The 21,450-nt window shown below is 37.6% G+C and overlaps 1 protein-coding gene across 1 annotated transcript in view; it reads right to left on the bottom strand.

Annotated features, from left to right (window-relative positions):
• Positions 1-2,875: 2,875 nt before the first annotated feature.
• The window catches only part of ATM (ATM serine/threonine kinase), a 63,385-nt gene continuing 44,810 nt past the window's right edge, over positions 2,876-21,450 (bottom strand). The window contains 21 exon segments of the mRNA XM_009867377.1: positions 2,876-3,059; positions 3,190-3,326; positions 4,015-4,078; positions 5,585-5,699; positions 5,775-5,861; positions 6,023-6,188; positions 6,670-6,819; positions 8,161-8,277; positions 9,217-9,357; positions 10,645-10,727; positions 11,094-11,232; positions 12,366-12,524; positions 12,902-13,015; positions 13,951-14,158; positions 14,794-15,011; positions 15,976-16,089; positions 17,540-17,707; positions 19,302-19,536; positions 20,374-20,493; positions 20,990-21,094; positions 21,343-21,450. The exon segment at positions 21,343-21,450 is cut by the window's right edge and continues 29 nt beyond it. Of these exon segments, the coding sequence (XP_009865679.1) occupies positions 2,876-3,059; positions 3,190-3,326; positions 4,015-4,078; positions 5,585-5,699; positions 5,775-5,861; positions 6,023-6,188; positions 6,670-6,819; positions 8,161-8,277; positions 9,217-9,357; positions 10,645-10,727; positions 11,094-11,232; positions 12,366-12,524; positions 12,902-13,015; positions 13,951-14,158; positions 14,794-15,011; positions 15,976-16,089; positions 17,540-17,707; positions 19,302-19,536; positions 20,374-20,493; positions 20,990-21,094; positions 21,343-21,450 (2,932 nt within the window).

Here is a 21,450-nt window from a genome sequence, read left to right as displayed (position 1 = left end):
AGTAGGGAACACTTTGTATAAATCCAAGAGTTTCATAGTAAAAGAGAATAGTGACCTAATTAATTCATGGTATCTGAAAAAATGATTTTGGGGTGGTTTTATCTGCAAGAAAAACAAAAGTTTTGAGGTCTGCTTTCAGAAGACAGACATCCTTGTTCTACTTAAACTGGATGTACCTCAACAGGTGCCCAGTTTAATTTGATTCTTAATTATGGGACAGAGCTCCTTGCTGATGGAAAAGTTCAATCAAGGTATATAATTCAAATTAGTTGGCCTGCTAATGCTTAAATGTTTTCACAGCTCATACTCCTGAGGACATTTCCCCAACAGATACTTACAGAATTTAAGAGAATCATAGAATGGCCTAGGCTGGAAGGGACCTTAGAGATCATTTTAATCCAGCCTCCCTGTTGCCAGGGACACCACCTCTCCCCTACTTCACCAGAAAAAGATAACTTCAAACAAATACGTTGCTGTTTAAAAACTCTTCCTCATCATACCGGATCACAGACTCATTTTCCTTAGAAATTCTTTTCTACATGTAAATGTTCAAAATTACTAACATGGATTCTGAGAAAAAAGTCAATACTGAAGTGGCAACCTGACTTGTCTTCACATATTTCCAGCTTCGTAAATATATTCGAGGCTCTCAGATACTAATCCACCTTACTTACCACCAGTAGTAGCATTTGCAACAAAACCACTGTTCAGAATCAAAGTTTCATTCTTCTATTCCAAACAAGGAAAGTGTATATCTACAGATGATACATTTTTGCAAACCGCTCACTTCTATTTTGACTTTTAAAAATCAAGGCATTACTGGAACAAAAAGCACAGTCTCTCGATGGTTGCTATGTGGCTACAGGAGGCTTTGCACCAATGACAACTACCTCAGGGATGTTGGATCCGCTGAACTCAAATCTCATAGTAACAGGATTGTGTCACACTGATTTCGACAGTGTTTTGGAGACTATAAGGTTTGTTAATAATTCCAGCTGTTTTCATATGCTTGTCAGCTAACTGATAGCTCACTGCTACAGGAGCTTACAAATAATGTAAGCGGGTTTCAGTTACATTTATAATATTTATGTGCATTTTTATTTGTGTTTCACTGAGCTTGAACAATGAAAATGTATACACATTCAAAATCAAGGCACTAAAGGCCAAATCAACAGCACTCCAGAGGAATAATTAAATTATTTCCTCTGAAGTTAGACTTCTCTGAGACAACTGTAGTAATATTAATGTTTCACTGTTTGCTGTAAGTAAACAACCCAAATTACAGCCCAGCATGATGAAAATATTCCTTTTCAAGTGGAGCACCAGTAAGTCATGAAGGGAGGACAGGATCTGTCAAGTGCTTTTATGCAGTATTTATTTATACGACAGCTAGAGTTCTAGATTAAAAAAGCCCCCAAATGCTTTAAGAACTTCCTCTGTAAGAAGCATGAGAATAAACTCCACAAATACTACCAGATTAATTTTTAAGCACAAACTTAAAAAAAATTCTTGAAGTGTTTTTGTTTAGTCCTTTCCTACCTGCCATTCTGTAATTGCTTGGCAGGACTTTTTTCCCTTTCCTAAGTGTCATTTAAAATTCACACACTGAGTGTGTGCTCTGCCAGGTAAGTTTCATTTCCAAGAACAAACCGTTGTATCCCAGGATAAGAGTTCTTCCCCACAGAAAAGGCAGGATGTGCTTTTGGTTCCAAGGATCAACAGAAATTTATGTCAGCTTCATGAGAACAGAATACAAAAGACTGATCTTGCTGTGTTAACATTATACTTATAATATAAAGCATAAAAACTATGGGAACACTGTACAAATAAAAATCGGTGAAATGCTAATTAGAACAGAAATGCTTCACTTATACTTCTATAAAAATGCATAAAGCGTAAACTAAGAACATGTGAGAGTGGGACAAATTTTATTCATATTTTTAAATATGAAGATGACTCAGACAGATTTATTAAACATACCAGTGAGACTGTTGAGTGGATTCTCCTATGGCTCGTATTCACTGAGTATCCAACTACAGCAGGTCTTTTTATTTCTGTAACACTGTGTGCAGTCAGGATGAGACTTTTGTGCTCAAAATATAACTGAAATGTTTCCGACGGGTATTTATTCCGGATACAGAATGACTGTTTGCTTTAGAGGTGTATCTCTTACACTAAGCTCTGTTATACAGTTAGTTTATTTTATCAAGGCCGTCTGAGCTACAAGAAGCTAAATATTTTTAATTGCTTTATAATATTAAAGTAACATTATAAAAATAAAGTACCAACATAATTTCATTTACAACAGGAAAAAAGCAGCCTCATTATACTTGGCTCAAAGTCAATTCTATATAAAGAAACGTCCATTTAACTAACCTAAGAAAAAAGCCAACCTTTTTTCTTCTATATTAAAAAAAATATATTCACTGTAACATTATCTTTAAAGTATAAATCCCTTCTGAAATGCACATTAGCTAGTTACTTCATGACTTCTGTTTTTAGATCATCCATCCTACCCAGTCATACTACCACAGAGATTTGTTAGAGTCAAGACTCCAGCTATTTAACGTGTACACAGAAGTGATGAATCCCAGGCTTTAAGAATATAAAGCATCCAGTGTACCCAAGCAAAGTCCCTGCAGGTCACACTGGTCGGTGATTTATATCATACGGTGAACATAAGTGGACAAAAACCGTTTTTTCAGCAGCAAGCTATTTAAAAAAAACCCAAAACATCCCCCAAATGCCAGTACGTATAAAGCCTTCACGGTTGCTCCTGATGTAAGTTTTGAGCTGTGAAATACCAATCTGAAATGTTAAGATGCTTCCTGCACAAAAACAGGTTTCTTCTAAAAATGCGCTGGATCTTCCAAAGTCACACCCAGGGTTTCCATCCAGGGAAGAGCCGGCTCAGATTTTTTGGGTCCATGGCTTGCTGTATGAGGAGGTTCACCTGCCCGCCCACGCTGAGCACCGTTCCCTCCTCAACACCTTTCAGCTTCTCCTGAAGTCTCATCAGAACACGCTCAGCCACTTTGTTAAAACTCTGGTCATCGCTGCTGGCAGAATGAAAGAAGAAAACCAGGAGCATTAGATACTGATCCTGAACAACAACATCCAGTAAGAAAACTGTAAGGCAAGGCGACAGCGCAGTAGGCAGACAGTGAGAAAACAAAATAAATCGCGCACCTGGCTTTTCTTTTACATTCTTGCGGATCAGAACTGAGTGTAGAGTTCATGTCAGCCTCATCCTCTGGTCTCTGTTGCAAATACAGAGCTTTCAAGGGGTTCATGGTCCAGTCAAAAAGAGGATCATAGAGCAGCACCTACACAGTAAATAAGCCTCTGTTTAATTTAAACCATTAATCACAGCTAGTCTGGTCCCGTGGCAGGAAGAGAAACACTTGGTAAAGCTCACCCTAACCACAGTATTAGGAAGTTCAGTTTGGTTTTTGTTTTGTTTGTGTTTATTTGCTTTTTTAAAAAAATCAATAAAATTGGGCAAAATTGCTTAGTAGATAATCCATCAATAAAACTGCGTCTGATCATTTGCAGGCGTTTGCATTGTTCAGACTTGCCTCACCTTTACTTCTCTGTCCCATCTCAGCAACAAAGAGGTTAATTTCTAATATGCTTCTAGGCACTAAATATCATTAGTTTTTAATGCACAGTGTAAGCCGCTTTTAAAAATTACTTTTGTTTGTGACTTACGCAAAGAGGATTTAATTCAATCGGCACCACTCATGCCAGGAATGTTGCACTATGGCTACAAGTGTTTAGATTCTGGAGCGGTAAAACTGCATACGCCTCAGCAAGAAGTTCCCATAGAAAATGCAAACCAGTCACAAGTTTACTGGAGATTACATGGACTAACAAATCTGGCCAACGCTACTACATTCAAATTCAGCAAAACCTCCTATGTGCATATTTGGTATATTAATGCATATGAAGACAAAGACAAGAATTTGAAGATATTCTGGCAGGTTACTATGAGAAAGAATGAAAAATGCTTACCTCTACAATAGTCAGCAAAGCTTCTTGAGAATTTCTCATAACAGCCATTGTCTTCTCACAGCATCTAGAAAATATTTTACTCTACTTTTAGGTTCTTTTTGGTAAAATGGAATGGTATGCTCGTCAGTTAAATAACAGATATTGGAATGGTATTTTCATCACTTGGATATTTGTAAAAGGTTAATTACTAACATATGAGTAACCTTTCTGATATTTCCATGGTGGGGGTGAGGAAAAAAAGGGGAAATTTAGAAATGTAAGACCAGAAGGAGACTGGGTAGTTCATGGATTACATTCCCTGTGCCAAAGAGATTACCTGTTTCACTGTCTGAAACATTTCTGTACGCAGAATTAACCTACCTTGGTAGGGTTCCCTCACCTGATCCAGCAGCCACAGACATTAAAAGCTATTTCTGAAATCTCTCCCGTGAGTTTAGATACAGGAGTGGTTACCGACATTCACTCCCAAGCAAACTAAGGTTGTGGAAGGAACACGAAACTCTCCTCATGGGGCAGGTACAGCAGTGAAAGAGGGATCAGGCCTCCTGTCTACTTCAGGATGAGAACACTCCCCGCCCCAAAGTTACCTGGCTGTGTGCACACCCAATCCTGAGAGGACTTGGTCATGCCCGTACACCTGTGCTGTTAAGTACAAGTCAGTTTGGCTGCGGCAGAAACAGGATCTGCACCAGTGCCCCTTATACTGGATTTACTTCAGCTGGAGCCAAACAATTTGTGGTTTTCTGTATCATGGGACAAAAATTTCAGAAGTAACATGGAACTGTGAATTTGACATCATCGTGTTTAGAAGAGAAGTGACAGAGACTGTTCCTTCACAGGACAAAAGTATATTAGGAACTACTTACTAACACTGACACCTTACAAAGACAACCCTTACACTGTGTACTTTTTTAAAGACAAGAAATTTGAGGGATGTTCACAAACATCATGCAAGTCTTGAACAAGAGAAATGTCCTGCTTTTTAGGGCTCTCTTGGGTCATTCTCAGGAGACAGGATGGAGGTTGATAGAAACTCAGGTCTTTTGGTTTCTTATTGGTTTGCAGATCCAACCTATTGTGGGATTTATACTTTCCACTTGCCAAGTGACATCAAATATATGATCCAGAAAAGAAAAAAGACTGAAAATACTTACATAAAAGTGAACACAAATAAAAGACAGAACCAAATGGTTTGAAGAAACTTAATAGCTCCAAATATATAGTACACTTCTGAAAAAAAATACATAGTTCTGAAGGCAAAAAAACCCTGCAGTCTAAAACAATGGATAAAACTTAGCTGTGGAGCCTCTGGAAGCACTGAGCCATCCTGACAGTCCACAAGAGAGTGACAATAACCCATTAGTTAGTGAAGAATATGAAAAACTGGGCAACAATCATGACTTTGGAATTGGTTATGTCAATGAGCATATGAGTGAGAGGACAGCGTTTAGGTTTGGATATTATCAGCTGAAATCTGAGTCTTTTCTCAAGCATCAGACTAATTAACACGTTAACAATCATAACAATGGAAGTACTCTGCTGCCTCCTTACTTTATATAAGAACTCTTACCTCCTGAAGACTCCTTCCACGCCACTAATGCCCATTCCGTCCACAATGTCCCTGGTTAATCTAAATGGAACAGTCTCTGGTGTGGGAAGGATTTTACCTTGCTCAAAAGCAACCCCTAAATGAAAGGATAAATGTTTTTAAAAATGTTGAAGTAAAGAAAAATTAAGGTCCTCTCATCTGTCCAACTTACCCAGATCTATATGCACCAGTTCTGCCGTTTGTTCATCAATCAAGATATTCTGAACGTGTCTATCTCCAAGTCCAAGAATGTAGCCAACTGAAACAAAAAGGTAGGTGCTGAAACCATATTTACACATCATAAAAAAAGGGAAAATTTAAGAAAGAGAAAATTACCAGAATCAGTGTAACACATGCAAACGGTATAAACTCTTTGTTCACATAATCTAAAAAGCCAATGTTAATAATCCAATATAATACCTATAGAAGATGTAGCCACGCTGCGAGTGTATGCCAATCGTTTTTCAAACCACACAGCTGGATCCAGGAATTTTTCCATGCAGAAATAACGAAACACAGGTTGAAAATTCTCACAGACTTTCATGAAGATGTTGTATTTCTCTTCAAAATGTTTCCTTTGTGCATCCTTCAAACACAAGAAATGTTTTCCCCATGACTGACGGCTTTGGAAAGATATTCCCTCTTTCTTTGCAAGGAATACACTCCTCCTTTCTACCTCCCCCTCCTCCATCAGATGCTGTTCTCACTCCTTTCTCTCTCTGAGTCATGAATTAATGTCTTTTTTCCAGTAATCAATAGTGCACCTACCTATCTGTTTTACTAATCAATTCTATTTTTGTAGATAACTCATGAGCTACACGGAAGAAACCACACTACTGTTTCTTCAGTTCAGAGGGTGTCTGTATTCCCTGCACAAGTACAGGTAAACGCATCTTGTTGGGAGATACTTCTCCTTGCGCTCTGTCCTGGTACCTTTGCTTAACTGATGGCTTCAGGTCACTGTGCAAAAGTCATTCTCACATTCACGTATGTAATTATCCATAAATTCCACCTCCCTCCAGCAAAGAATATGGGCCACCTATTTAGTTTTGGTTATACTGACTCACCATCATCATTTTCTGACACTGATAAGAGGAATAATCTTTCGGTCTGTATCTCTTGTGAGCTCCCTCGTCAACATTCACCAGAAACTCCCCGATGGGACTTGTTCCCGAGCACCACTCAAGGACACCACTTCTCTGAGAAAGGGGAACCACCTGTAAAAACAAAACCACTGCTGCATGGGAGAGGGTTATACACACACGATGATGAATACGCGTGCTGCTGAGCAGGGGTGCGCATTTGGGTTTGTTTAAAAAGACCAAACCATACAGCTAACCACAAAGCCCATTCTAAATACACATGTACATATATAAACAGACTCCGGGTTTTTCTGTGAAATCCTTGCAAATCTCTTCCCAGCTCTGAGAATCCTCCGCTAAGCACTTCAGTACAACTCAGCGATTATACTGAATTTGCACGTCTGCGTCCTTGTTCTGGATGACCTGATTGCCACCAGCTTGCTCTGCTGGAATGGGACAATGCGAGTCCTGCACAAGTTGCACGTAAAAACTCAAATCCATGGTAGCTGTGTGAATGTGTTAGGCTTGTCCTACTCTGCTTCCAGACCTAAGGAACGAATTATCTCCTGTCCTCAGAGAAACAGGTAGTCCCTCTTCCCTTCCATTTGCTTTTCTTAAGGAAGATTCTTTATCTCATAATGCAACCCCCCATTGTCTTTTTCCCTGCTCTCTTAAAACTATGCTAGCAATTCAGATAAGCTCCCTTAAGTATTCTGGAGTGCACATTTCTCTTTCGTTAAAGATTAGAACTGCTACTTGGTACTTATTCAGAGATCACCTTCTCAGCTATTATGATAAACGCAAGCACATAAAAAGGAAGGAGGGAAAGATCCTGTTCAAATACATTCTCTGCATTCACAGTAAGAATTTATTCCTGTATTCTCAGTTCCAACAAAAACAGTTCTGCAATTCAAATCCCTAGATGGGACTTCTGGAATCAATTGTAAGGAATACTGCATAATTAATTATTAATTAATTAAAGAATATCACCCAACTAAAATTAATGAAAATTCATAAACAAACTTGTATGCTCAAGTTTAATGACCAGCAACTTACAATTCAAAGACAGAGTCTGATTTAATTTCTTTTTTAAAGATTTGGAAAGAAATAAATTGCAATCATGAGAGCAATTAGATATTGGAATAGTATTCCAGGAGAATTGGCAAATTCCTCAACCTTAGACAGTGTTAAGGCTCAGCTTGACAGGGTGCTGGGCCATCTCATTTAAATCACATTTCTTTCACTTAAAGGGTTGGGCTAGATGGTTCTTGAGGTCCTTTCCAACCCGGTAATCAATGATTCCATGATTCTATGAAATTGTATTAATTGACTATTCCATACCTTAAAGAGCAATGACTATTTTAATAACACATAAACAAATACGCTTTTATACTGTCTTTGGGCTAAAAAGAGGAGAATGGAGGAATACACTTTATCAGTGGCATTTATTTCCGTACTGCTTTTTTTTAGGGTTACCTTGTATCTTCGGATAGTTAGTTTTCTCTTTCGTGTTTCAGTGTTTTGCTGGAGCAACATATTGCACATATGGAACACCTGTTGCATAACAGCATCTTGTCTCAGGTCATCACGCCCCTTCAGCATAAACAGAAAAAGCAGTTAAAGAACACTTTTCAACACCCAATTTCTTGTTCAACAACTTTAAAAAAACCCAAACTTCCACAAAACACAAGTTACTTTTCCATAATCACCACTTGTAATAAAATGTAATTAACAATTGTTTTTCCACTGTATTTAGTTTTCTAATAGCGCTCAGCTGCTTATGTAGAACCATGATTAACTTAAATCATCATCTTTTTCTTCTTTGCTTTCAGATAAGTGTTATTTGATAAAGGTTTCAATCAACCTACACGCCTGATGCTGCCCCTTTTTAAAATCAGATGCTTCATTCACCATACTTAGCAATGCAGCACAGCTGGAGCAGCATCAGTTGGTACTGAAGTTCCGATTATTGGATGCACATCTGATGATTCATGCTTCTCTTTAAAACTTTCAAAACCAACCCATAGTTAAGAGCAGAACAGAACCCTCCCAAGAGTTGCTGCACGTTTACATTCAGGGACAGAATGAAATCAATTGAGTTTAAAGAGAAATTAATTGGGTTTTAGAGATCAATGTTTTTAAGTGCATGTTTTTGATTGTCTCCGAAATGTAATTCTTTTTATATGGAGAATAAAGAAAAAGGATATATTTAACACAGAATGCTGTCACACATTCCAGGCCACTAGTCGAGACATGTGCACTCAAGTCACAGGTCTGGTAGTTGTCAGTTAAGCTACTGCATATTACATGCACTGTTGGAAAATAATTACAAAAATATTTAATATTATTACTTATGTTATTATTTATATCATATTACTTATCTTTACTCTGCAATTTCCGTTATTAAAGCACTCCTGAACTGAGAAAACTGAGACCAAACTGTGGTACAAAGTGACACATGAGAAAACTGACAAAAAAAAAAATTCCAGCACACTAAGTCTCTGAGATGTCATTACAACTGACAGAACCTACCTTAACCAGTTGTCTCCTTTCTTTACCATCTGATCCTACACAATCTATTATTTTTGGCAGATTCACACCTCCTGCTAAGCGAAATTCTGGCTTAAAAGACCTTATTGTCACCAAATTTTCATATTGACCTGTGGGATCCACCTGAAATTACAAATTAGTATAAAATTAATATAAATATTACCTCCCTTTCACTCAGAGAAAGTGGTAATGAGTTGCTTGCAAACCTCATTAGCAGACTAAATGCCAAACATTAATATGAGCATTCTGTCACCTACAAGGATAATACCCCCAAAGGCTACCACTCCAGCTGTTTACATTGCAGACCTCCAACTATTCCAGAGCCTTTGCACTGAGAAGGAAGAAAGGCAAACAAAAGGATGACTGAGCTGTACAAAGGAGCAACATTCAGGGCCAACAGGAGCCCCACAAACAAATGGTATCTGGTATGGCTGCCAACTCCTGGCCTCTGAAGTCAAATGTCATAGAATCGTAAAGGTTGGAAAAGACCTCTAAGACCATCTCATCCAACCATCAACCCAACACTACCATGACCACTAAACCATGTCCCAAAGTGCCACATCTACACATTTTTGAACACCTCCAGGGATGGCAACTCCATCACTTCCCTGGGCACTCTTTCAGCAAAGAAATTTTTCCTAATATCTAATCTAAACTCCCCCTGTTGCAACTTGAGGCTATTTCCTCCTGTCCTGTTGCAAGTAACTTGGGAGAAGAGACCAATATCCACCTCACTACAACCTCCCTTCAGGTAGTTGTCCCTGGCTGGTCTTACATAGCCTGAGGGACTTCAACATAGGAAAGTTTGGCTTCATAACATTTAAATTTTAGAAGGCTGGTCCAAAAAGCAACTCTACATTCCTGAAACCAGGAAGTTTCCTAGATAGGGCATGTGGCATCTAAGGACGAGTGCCTTGGCAGCCATTCCATCACCCACTTGCAGTAATGGGAATGGATCAATCACCATTGCTGAACGGTAAAAACATAAGCTGGCCATTTACGAACAGCAGAAGAGGCATATCTGTTAATTCTCACACCTTTCTGGCCTTAAAGTGCCTCCGAGCTAGCACCTACAAAATAGGAGGTTCTGATTCCCAAATCTCAGTGATGTAGGTAACTCATCACCCCTTCTGATAATGAAAGATGAGTCAGTGGTAACAGAGCAAAGCCATCTTCACACAAGAAGCTACTAATCACTAAACATAAGACTTGGGGTCAAAGTCTTCTAAAGCCTAAAGAAACCTCATCTCATCCTGCATCTCCCACCTGACAGGAAAGTAGACCTGGTAGGGTGACCTGTAAAGAACATGGGAATCTGATGAAGAGACACATGCCCTGACTGCCATTACAAAATTCTGAAGTTGATTCTACAATTTGACATTACTGTACATTTATGTCAACTTCAGGCACCTTAATTTCCGTGGTAGGAACAACAACGTCCTCCAAGTTCTTCAGTTTAATAATCGGCTGGTCGGCTGGAATACTTATTCCTTCTGTAATTAAAAGGAATCCATAGTTTTAAAGTCAGATCTACAAACATACATCAAAGTTCACAAAAAAACCCAGCGTACATTGCTTTTGGGACCCAAAAGCTCAGTGCATACTTCTGACAAGCTGATGACAACCACAAGACAACTCGAGTTTTCTGGAGTTTCATACTCAGCAAATCGAACTTTACAGTGCAAGTAATTACTCAGACTTTCATCCAGACTAAGTTCTACATTTATCAAAAACAGGACACAATGCTAGCACAGTATCTCCTTTAACTACATACTGATATTTCAAAATACACTTTTTAATCCAAGAAAATAAAATATATCTTCACTATTAAAAACAAAATTAATTTTCCCAAGACTTACTTCTTTGAGTTTTCCATGGAGTAGCATCTACATTTGCTAATATGATGTAAGCATCACAAAGTGCTTCAAGATCTCTAACCATACGAGCTTTCCTTTTTCTTATGATATCAATTATATTTCTAGCAGCCTCCATTCTGTCCTAAAAAACCCCAATGGAATACAAATCAAATCTTGCAAACTACACCTTGTAAGATTAAAGATGCATCATAACATGCAGTCAGATAAGTACAACTGAGAAAACAGAGAAAATTGCAATAATAGACAGTCCTTTGTGATATGAACAGGACCAAGTTGAAGAGAAGTTCTGTGTTGTCTAATCTGAGATAATGAGTGAAATAAAACACTGCTGGGGATAGAAAGGGAACAAATCCGTCCAGGCAAAGTGCAAAAAAACTGCAAAAGTTCTTCGGAAAAAGCTACAAGGCTGTTTCAGATGTTTTTCTAACACCTTCCTGCTTCTGTTATTTCCTCACAGCTGAAGAAAAAGTTGGTATGCAAAAACCAAAAATCTGACCATGTATCCCTTCCGTGCCTAACTCTGAGAGACTTAGTTGGGTTTAGCATAGTCCTACTCCTAAGGGTGGGACCAGAAAATGACAAATCTTGAGAGAAAGGGAAAAAAAAGACACATAAAAATGTTGTGAAACACTGTATCAGTGTGGGGTAAGAGGGTAACGAGGAACAATCATGCCAGGCCTATAGTGACGGGGGAAAGAAGGGGCATTAATTCAGATACGAGAGGACTGCTAAAACAAGTTCCAACAAAAATGAAGCAACTACAGCACTAACATGAAGCCACAGTTCAGTACTACCCATCAGTGTTTTGAAATATGAGTCATATGAAGGAACAAAAAATTCACTGCATAAGGATATATACCCAGCTAGAACAGATGTTAACACTCGGAGCAGAAAAAACACTCAATTTGGTACGTAGTTTTAAAACAAAACACACTCAAGTCTGTCCTGCATCTAACATGCCTTTTACAGAATCACAAATCAAGGACATTTATCACAAAACTCTTTGTAATAACTGGGGCTATTTGTTGCAGAAAATTCTAACCATGTTTTGTTTAACCCCACAATTACTTCTTTCAATAATAACTACCAATGTATACACAATAGAAGGGTTTTTCAATTATTAAAGTATTTTGTCCTCCAAGCCCTTCTTAACAAAAGCCAGCTCTACACTAAAATACCCCTTGGCATTTTTACAATTTTTTTAAAAAATAAACAGACTAAATGGGATTAATAGAACAGAATTTTTCTAGTCACCACATCAAGCTGGGAGATTTCTTTCGGTGCATTTTTAATTAACTTATTTCTTCTTATTGCATCTGGCTTTGTGAGGAGTTCGTCTTTGTTAGCATTTGCCAAAGCTAGTATTATAAACAAAGTATGATGAGGGTGATCCAGTGAAATTCTAGACATTAGCTGTCAAGGAAAAAAAAAGATCCCATTACTGAAAAGTGAAGAAAACAAAATTACTTAATTAACATTATTAATTCTTTTGAACGTCTAAGGTTCCTAATAAGAAATAAAACGTAATACTTAGATGGTACTTCCACAGCTAAAATACACTCAAAGACATTCCTATACATGCGTGAGATTATTCTTATACAATAAGAAAATCAATTAAGTGCCCAATCCTCTCCCCCTACTATATCAATTTTGCATAACTCATTTTAGTATACCTGTATCCCATACATAACTCATTTAGCTCTAACTGCACAAAGGAAAATACACATTGTTTAGAGGTATGCACTACTAAGCCAATCAAGGTATCTTTAGATAAGAAAACCATAAATTACATTATTCAGAACTTCATGAAATCCTAAACCACTCATCCTCTTGGTTCCCATCCGAGCCGCCAGTTGGTACATCAGAGGCAAAAACTTGTATGAAGGGATCTTCTCTGCATTTTTCTGTCGTAGAGAAAATTGAGTTAGAAAGCTGTACTAGACACACAAAAAAATCTAATAATAAATTATCAATTTTCATTTTGTGTTTTTTTTAAACTGAGAGTAATAATTGCTGTGGGGTCAAATGGCAATCCAGTGACTATCACATCATCTTGGTTCACGCCTCCTAAACGCTAGAACCACTATTTTCTATTCTAGTAGAGCTGAACTTCAGAATCTATTTCTAGATTCTTTGTGGCAAGAGAAAATCCTAACAGAAAAAACATCTAGCTTGACAAGAAACAATTGTGTGTTAAAAATGAGTAAAGGAATACTTTCTATTTTTCAAAATTAATCACAACACAAAGCAAAGAATTAAATTATATAGATCTGTGTTATAAACAGATCTTTGAGGTAAGAATTAACAGACTTCCTGCATAATTCCAGGAACGACAGAACTAGCCTGAGAATGAGAACTTTACTGGCCCCTGGCTACTGTGTTATACAGAAAATCTGAAAGCATACCCTTTCACCAAAAATATATATAATATAAACCAGAATAACACACTAAAGGGTGTTGACGATTGGTAGTATTCAAGGGATGTAAAGAATAAGGTGACAACAGTGAAAGATCATGAAATATGCTTACCATACCGATTTGCCAAGTGTAAAGAATAAGGTGACAACAGTGAAAGATCACGAAATATGCTTACCATGCCGATTTGCCAAGCTAAAATCCTAAACTAGATTAGTCAAAACGCATTGAGAATTACAGCTCTCACTGATGAAAAACTCATGAGCAATGACAATTAAAAAAAGTTTTAAAGGAAAGTTAGGACACATACTGAAGCATACTGCACAGCATTATAATTCAGATTCGAGAAACACAGGAGGAGAAGGAGAAGAAGGATGGATAATTTAACATCAAAGCACAAAGAAAAGCAACAGCAGACACATACCTTCATCATTTCATTGACTCTGTCAACTCCAGAATTTTCAAGCCATAGGGAACAGAGTCGGAAGATCCACATATCATGTTCTTCTCCACTTAGGAAACAGTTGATATAGTTCTCCACGGCTTTACATAAGAAACGTTTACGATCCTCAGTTAAGGCACGCATGGCACATTCATCCAGTTCAAGTTCTCGCTGAACCTTCACCGTGTATCTATGTGAACAGACATTATTTTTCAACAACAAATTATCTCTTAATGGACTTACAGCAAGGCTGTCACTAGTTCTCTTACTTACTAATTTAACATTTTTTCATCATAGAATGGCCTAGGTTGGAAGGGACCTTAGAGATCATCCAATCCAACCTCCCTGCCATGGGCAGGGACACCTCTCAGCTAGCCCAGGTTACTTGAAGCCTCATCCAACCTGGCCTTGAACACCTCAACGGAGGGGGCACCCACAACTTGTCTGGACAATTTAATTTTTCACATGTGTTTTGTGTGCATAAACACAGTAAAATAACTGAGAAACCAAATTGTGGGAGCTATTTCTTTGGTATAAGTCCACATAGACCCACCACTCTTAAGTAAATTTTCTGTCTTTTTTCTTTCCAAGAAGCCACTTCTTGGCTCAGTTTTGGCCCACGCTATCTAGCACTCTTCTAGGCCATGCTCAGGCACAGTTCCGAAACTATCTCCCACAAATACCACAGATTGGGCCACTGTTTTGTGGAGAAGGAAAAATCCAGCTGCAGAGATGTGACCTATGCTGCACCACTCGCCCAGAGGACTAGTAAAGGTGAAGCCTTTGATAGCTCCATTGTACCCACCTCGCCACCAGAGTGCTCACCTATTTGTCTGAACGTTACGCTCCCTGAGGAGGCCGACCTCCTCCTTGGCCTTCCTCAGTAACGCCTGCTTATTTTCAAACTCTGAGGATTTCATGTAATTCTCAATCCGCTGGTACTGATTATCTGAGAAACGAGCCAAGGACAGGAAAGCCTTCATCTTTCCTTTCTTGAGCTCATCACTGCTGTCTCCATTGTGGCTCGCAGCAATTTCCACAGCCTAAAAGGGAAGTTACGATAATGATAAGTCTGATAAACAGATTACTAGCACTGCATAGTACCTCATTATCACAGAAAACCAGAATGGCTGAGGTTGGAAGGGACCTCTGGAGGTCATCTGGTTGAGCAGGTTATTTAATGTTGCCTTCAACAGAATATATATGCACATAAAATAAAGCCTATAAAGCAGAATATTTTTCTCTTAAGTGAATTTAACCTTTCAGGAGTGTTTTGGTGCAAACAGTCAGAAAGATTATCCTGTACAAAACAGTTTTAATAACCCTACAGGAGTCACCTATAGCTATCTGCCTTTTAGAGTAACTGGGCATGAAGTTTTACATCAGTTTTACAGCTTTATAGTATAAGATGGCAAGAAAAAAACAGAAGACAGTCGAAGAAATGCCAAAAAGGAAATCATATGTGAAAGTCATCGATTCAAATCATTAGAGTGAAGAAAGTACATAGAGAGTTACAGAGAAAAGCAACTACATAGAGCTTCACAAATTAGTATATATAAAAAAAATGTTTCTATTACTGACTAAGAGTTAATAAAAAATACAATACTTTGAAAGATTAGAACAAGACTTTCCAGCACTTGGAAAGAGCATGTTACCAATACAATGTCCACACTGAAAACATGGCAAGTGAACGATCTGTCCTGAGAAGGAAAGTATGGGGAGGGATTGGAACAGAAAAGGGAAACTGGACTAGGATTTGTAATCACTGCATTTCTAAGCCAATATTACACAGAAGTTTCACTGTGAATTCTATAAAGGCATATTCTGAATATTTTATAAGATCTCAGTGTTATATAATACTATGTGAAACTATAGGAGTTTTATAAGAAACTATATTTTCAATCCAGAAAAATAAAAGCTGCATGGAAAAAATTACTCGACATTTTCACACCATTATTTCAGCACAGCAGTATCTCAAAGGCTGCACATTTCAAAGACTTAACGTACCTTTTCTAAGTATTTCTGCATGATGACTGTAGGGTTTTCCAAGCATGTTTCTGCTAACCAGGTTCCACATAGCCTGAGACACTCGGTATACATCAATTTCAGATGAGGATCATTCTCAACCTTTAGGAAAGGAAGTATTTTTTGGGGAAAAAGAAAAAGAAAGAGGGACGTATTAAATAAAAATACCTTTTCCATATGAGGTAGGCAATTTAAAAAGCTTTTAAACTGTGACTATTACACAACGTATCTACAGAGTCATTTACCATCCACATCTACAGCAGTCAATAACCTTAAACTGTATGTTAGATTAAAGGAGAGCACATATGTATGTTAGGTTAAAGGAGAGCACATATTTTTAAATACCTGCCAGGTTGAACAACGAAAACAGAATTAAAAAATGTCAAAGCGTAATAAAATTTAAACTAATAAATTCACAGCAAGTTTCCAGAATTGTATTTTCTGATACTAATACCCCCATTTGGTCTGAAGTAGCACAGTACACTCCTTAGAGAATATTCAGGAATTATGATAAATTTTATTCTTTTACTAAGTTGTCCGACCCTCTAACGATCATAGAGATCCTCTGCTGGACTCACTCCAATTTTCCAATCTCTCTCTTGAATGGCAGACCAAAACTGGACACAGTAATTTACGTGTTGGCTAAGAAGCATCAGTTTTGTGTTCAGAAGTGCGTTCAGTCTGGTGTCCCTGTGTTCAGTTTTGGGCCTCTCCTGACAAGAAAGACATTGAGGTGCTGAAGCGTGTCCAAAGAAGGGCCACAAAGCTGGGGAAGGGTCTAGAGAACAAGGCTCATGGGGAGCAGCTGAGGGAACTGGGGTTGTTCAGCCTGGAGGAAAGGAGGCTGAGGGGAGACCTCACTGCTCTCCACAACTACCACAAAGGAGGTTGTAGCAAGGTGGGGGTCAGTTTCTTCTCCCAAGTAACAAGCGATAGTACAAGAAGAAATGTCCTTGAGTTGTACCAGGAGAGGTTTAGATTGGATATTTGGAAAGATTTCTTCATCAAAAGGGTTGTTAAGCATTGGATCAGGCTGTCCAGGGAAATGGTGGAGTCACCATCCCCAGAGGTATTTAAAAGGTGCTCAGGGTCTAGTGGTGGACCTGGCATTGCCAGATTAACAGTTGAACTCGATGATCTTAAAGGCCTTTTCCAACCTAAACAATTGCATGCCTGCTAAACAATCCTGCTTGGCCATTAGTTTATTGGCACAGAACAAGATGATACAGCTCTGTGTAACGGTTTTGTTTAAAATATGTTAACTTTTTGTCAAGAGAAATCATCGCTGATTTTAAAAAGCTATATATTTCATAGTGGTGGGACTAGAGACAAAGTACTAAATTCTGTCATTTGCCACTCTTACAGACTCACTTTGAAAACCTCTGATAGCATTTGCTAGTAAGATTTTGTTGCTTTCACACATTTTGAGAGCATGAAACAGATGTAGTAATATTGCACACAGCCTCTTCATTTGCTTCCAAGTGAAAACTTGAGAAAGTAGAAATAGGAACTTAAATAATTTCATTCTCGTAAGTTTACACATTACCTGAAACCAATCTGCATCTAACTTTTTTATCATCCCTTTAAGAATATTCAGCGCAAGGCCCTCTTCCTTTTTTGCCCAGAAAATCTGAGCTTCTTCTAGCTCCCATTCAGACACTCCATGTCCTGTTGGATTGTATTGTTTGATCTGAAACATAGCTTTTTCTGGAAGCTGAAATTGTAAAAACATAACGAACAGTTTTAAGTGAAATATATGTATCTCACAGCAAGTTTTGTTTGTAAACTCCATCTTCATTTGCTCTACTTGTGCAGCATATCCTGCCTTCCTAATGCTAAGAACTTATTTGCAGCAAAGGGTTATTTTTCTATATACTTCCAGGAAATCCTAATTTGCAACTAAGACTCCAGAATTATATTTCACAAGCACCAAAATAAAGTATCAATGTTCAACATTTTAAATTTCTTGGAAGCATAAAGCATAGAAATTCTGCAATCTCTACCTACTGAAATAACAGATTTGTAATTTCAGTTTAGTGATTATTACTACATCCTAAGAGAACACAGAAAACCAGTAAGGAAAATGACACCACCATTACACTAATTCTGTTGTATGCGTACTTCTTCCACTGGCAAATTAACATCCTCATTATTTAGTAATCTACTGTCACCATGATAGCACAAAGAGCAAACTAGGTTTTTAACAATGTCAAAGAGCGAGACTAAAGTGCATTTTCACAAGCTAATAACCAAATCAATCAAATTTTTCAATAAGCAAGGTAAACAAATAAAACATAAGAATGTCTGTAAATAGCTTAAGTTTAAGTACTACTAGACGTCAGTATGACGATTCTGTAGGGCACTCTCTTCCTTCTCCTGATAGATGGTAGTGGCACAAAAGAGGAAAAAGCTACTAGATGCAAATAGTGTTTCCTAAAAACTGTCCTACATACAAACACTTAATGCTGTCAAAATCAAAGCAAAGGAAAAAATTAACTTCTGTTCACACTCTTACGGGATATTCATCAACCAAAATGGTTTTGGCCGGGCAAACAAAAAAAACCTCCAAAAAAGTAATTTTCCCAAACAATTCCAGAGGAACTGAGCAAACCCTGCAAATTTATGAAATCAACGACAGTTGTTCTACAGTGGTATTCACAAAAACAGTTAGAATCTTCCTGAAAAATCAAAGGTTAATATAGTTCCACATATGTGAAGTGTTAAACACCTTTCCAGGTTATATATTGAGCTGTAACTAAGTTCTGCAGTGGCTCTTTGAGGATATTGCTTCTCTATAAACTCTTGCTGAGTTACTCCTCCAGAAGCGCTACCTCGAACAAACCAAGGCTGACTCCGGACATTAAATGCATTAAGCAGCTGCACAAACCACAGATACTGCAAACTGCATTAGAGAGATTCATAGAGAGAGATTACTGCAGTGCAACGGTGCCCTGAGAGTATAAAACCTTGAAGACAATACTAAATTCACAGATGCAATGGAATTCCTTCTGCAGTTTTGCTCTGGAACACTACAATGGTATGATGCAAGTGAAAGACAGACACATAAACCTGCCCCATAATAGAGAATTCTTCACTACTAATTTTATTTTTGTATTATCTACCTGAGAGTAGCTTGCAGTTATGAACAAAATTCAGAAAACATGCCCATAAATACAATTTACAAGTAAGTTCTAAGGAGTTTAGGTCTCCAACTAATTGAAACTCACTGAACAAACTTGGAATATTGCTAATCTTTAGAACTGCTAAAAAATGACTGATCATCACTGATTTTCCCTGGAATTTGTTACCTGTGTATTTTTAGCAGTTCTTGCCAATCTAGAGAGCTCTACTAGATGCTTGGTCAGGATGTCTTTAATACACTCTCTCTTGGTATTTTCATTTTCCTTTTCAAGCAAGATCTCTAAAATTACAGTGCGCAAAGCCATGACAGGTTCCTGGAAACAGAAGTCACTGTCCTTGAGAAGCTGGGACTGTCTCTGCCACTTCAAATAAACACCATTCAGTTGTTGAGTAGTAACAGATCTGCATTTGCAACCAAAGAAAAAAGACCTGTTATTAATTCCTGCAATACTGGTGAAATGCAAGATGAGTAACGAAAATGCAGTTCACAATCTGCAGTTCAAAACCGAGAAACAGTTCATAAAAACCCTACAATGATTATGCAGAAAAAACTCACAAGCTTCCAGTTTTAACAAACATGAAGATGAAGAGACCAACATTAGTACAGTGAACAACTCCACCGTAAACATTCTTGACTAAGCATCAAAACCTGTTGTGTTAAAGGTCCATCAGCAAAAGGAATTGCATTCAAACATCGGGCTACTTAAAAGATTAGGGACCAAAATTATTACTTTATTATATAGGTCATATATGAACTAGTTTAAGAATAAATTCTGAACTTTGATATTGTAGCTGGGTAAGTTGTCATTATATATCTCATTTTCTCAGGCAATTAATTAACTGCAAATAGCAATGGTTCATAAAGTCCTGGACATGCTAAGTGACTGTAGGATGACTACCAAAATGATACAGCTATAGCAGAAAAAAGATGATGTTAATAGTACTTCAGTGATAAATACCATCCTATGACTAAAAGACAGTATTAAGATTTCAGGTAGAATACTGATGGTAAAACTGGTCCATGAAGAAAGTTACTGAAACTGGATTTGATGACGGGTATCACCAAGGAAATAAAACATTTTTAGAAAAGAAACTAGAGGATAACTCAGTTACTTTAGTAAACCAGAGGCTGGTTGAACCAGAGGCTGATGAATAAAATTTGTTGAGATAATTTCAGTTTTGTGATTATGAGAAGTCCTGAAAACTGAGAAAGCAGTAGAAAACAAGCTTAAAAAATACCTGGAGAACAGCAGACCTATATTTTCCAACTCTCCAATTAGCTGTAGTCTGCAAAGAGTGGGATATAATGAATAAACAGACTCCAAACTGCCTTTGCATAGCTCTTCTACTTCATTCACTCTGTGGATTTAACAAAGAAATAGTTTGAGTTTTTTTAATATATCCACAAGTAATTTCAAGTATCCATCACATAATTTCCACATAGTGAAATAGCAGAACTACTGAGTTTGGAATTATTTGGTATTACAATTAAAGTTAAAAAAAAAAATTACATTTGTCAATAAATGAAAACATGGTAAGCATAATTAACTCCAAAGTCTACATGACAGCTCAGCTAAAGAGTAGTAGGCAGCATTCCAATCCACTTAAGAGGACTGCAAAGCAAGGGATCTAGACTACAGGATACGTATCTTCAACTAGCACACAAGTTGTACATGTACAAAAAACAAACTTAAGCTAAAAAAAAGTAGAAATTAAGCTGCAGTCCAGAAGAATTCTTTGCAAGAATCTTTATTTAAGCCCTTAAAAACCCCTAGTAGTCTTTTAGACACAAATTGTGACTACAAACACACATACTGTATGTCTCTCTAACAGTAGAATATTTGCATACAGTTACCTGGCATGCTTAAGACTGTCATAGAAAGCAGAGAATTCCTTATCTCGTAAAGACTGAAGAGCATCATACAGTGATTCATGATACCCGGGTCTTCCTGTCTCATCTCTTACAAATAAAACAAAAGAAATATAAAATAAAAGGACAATTATATTTCTCTACAAAGAAGTTGATTTTATCTTTATGACAACAAAACAGAAATGTCTACGTGAAAAAGACAGCTTTTCAACTCAATGATTAAGATAAATTAGGTGACCTGCTTCATAGAAATTGTATTCTAATGTGGTCTTTCTGCTTGGAACTTAAATCATTGCCTTTCACATAAAGAAGTAAAAAAAACCCATAAGTCGGTTTACTTGGCAGAAGAGATGTGGCCCCACTGCATGTTCCTCCATGCTGCCTGATAGCGAATTTCCTGCAGTTCCGCACACCACTCCGTGTTCTCCTGTTCCAGTCCTTTCAAA

Source organism: Apaloderma vittatum, unplaced genomic scaffold, assembly GCF_000703405.1.
Source record: "Apaloderma vittatum isolate BGI_N311 unplaced genomic scaffold, ASM70340v1 scaffold1224, whole genome shotgun sequence".
Lineage (NCBI taxonomy): Eukaryota > Metazoa > Chordata > Aves > Trogoniformes > Trogonidae > Apaloderma > Apaloderma vittatum.
This window is presented reverse-complemented; position numbering and strand designations above follow the sequence as displayed.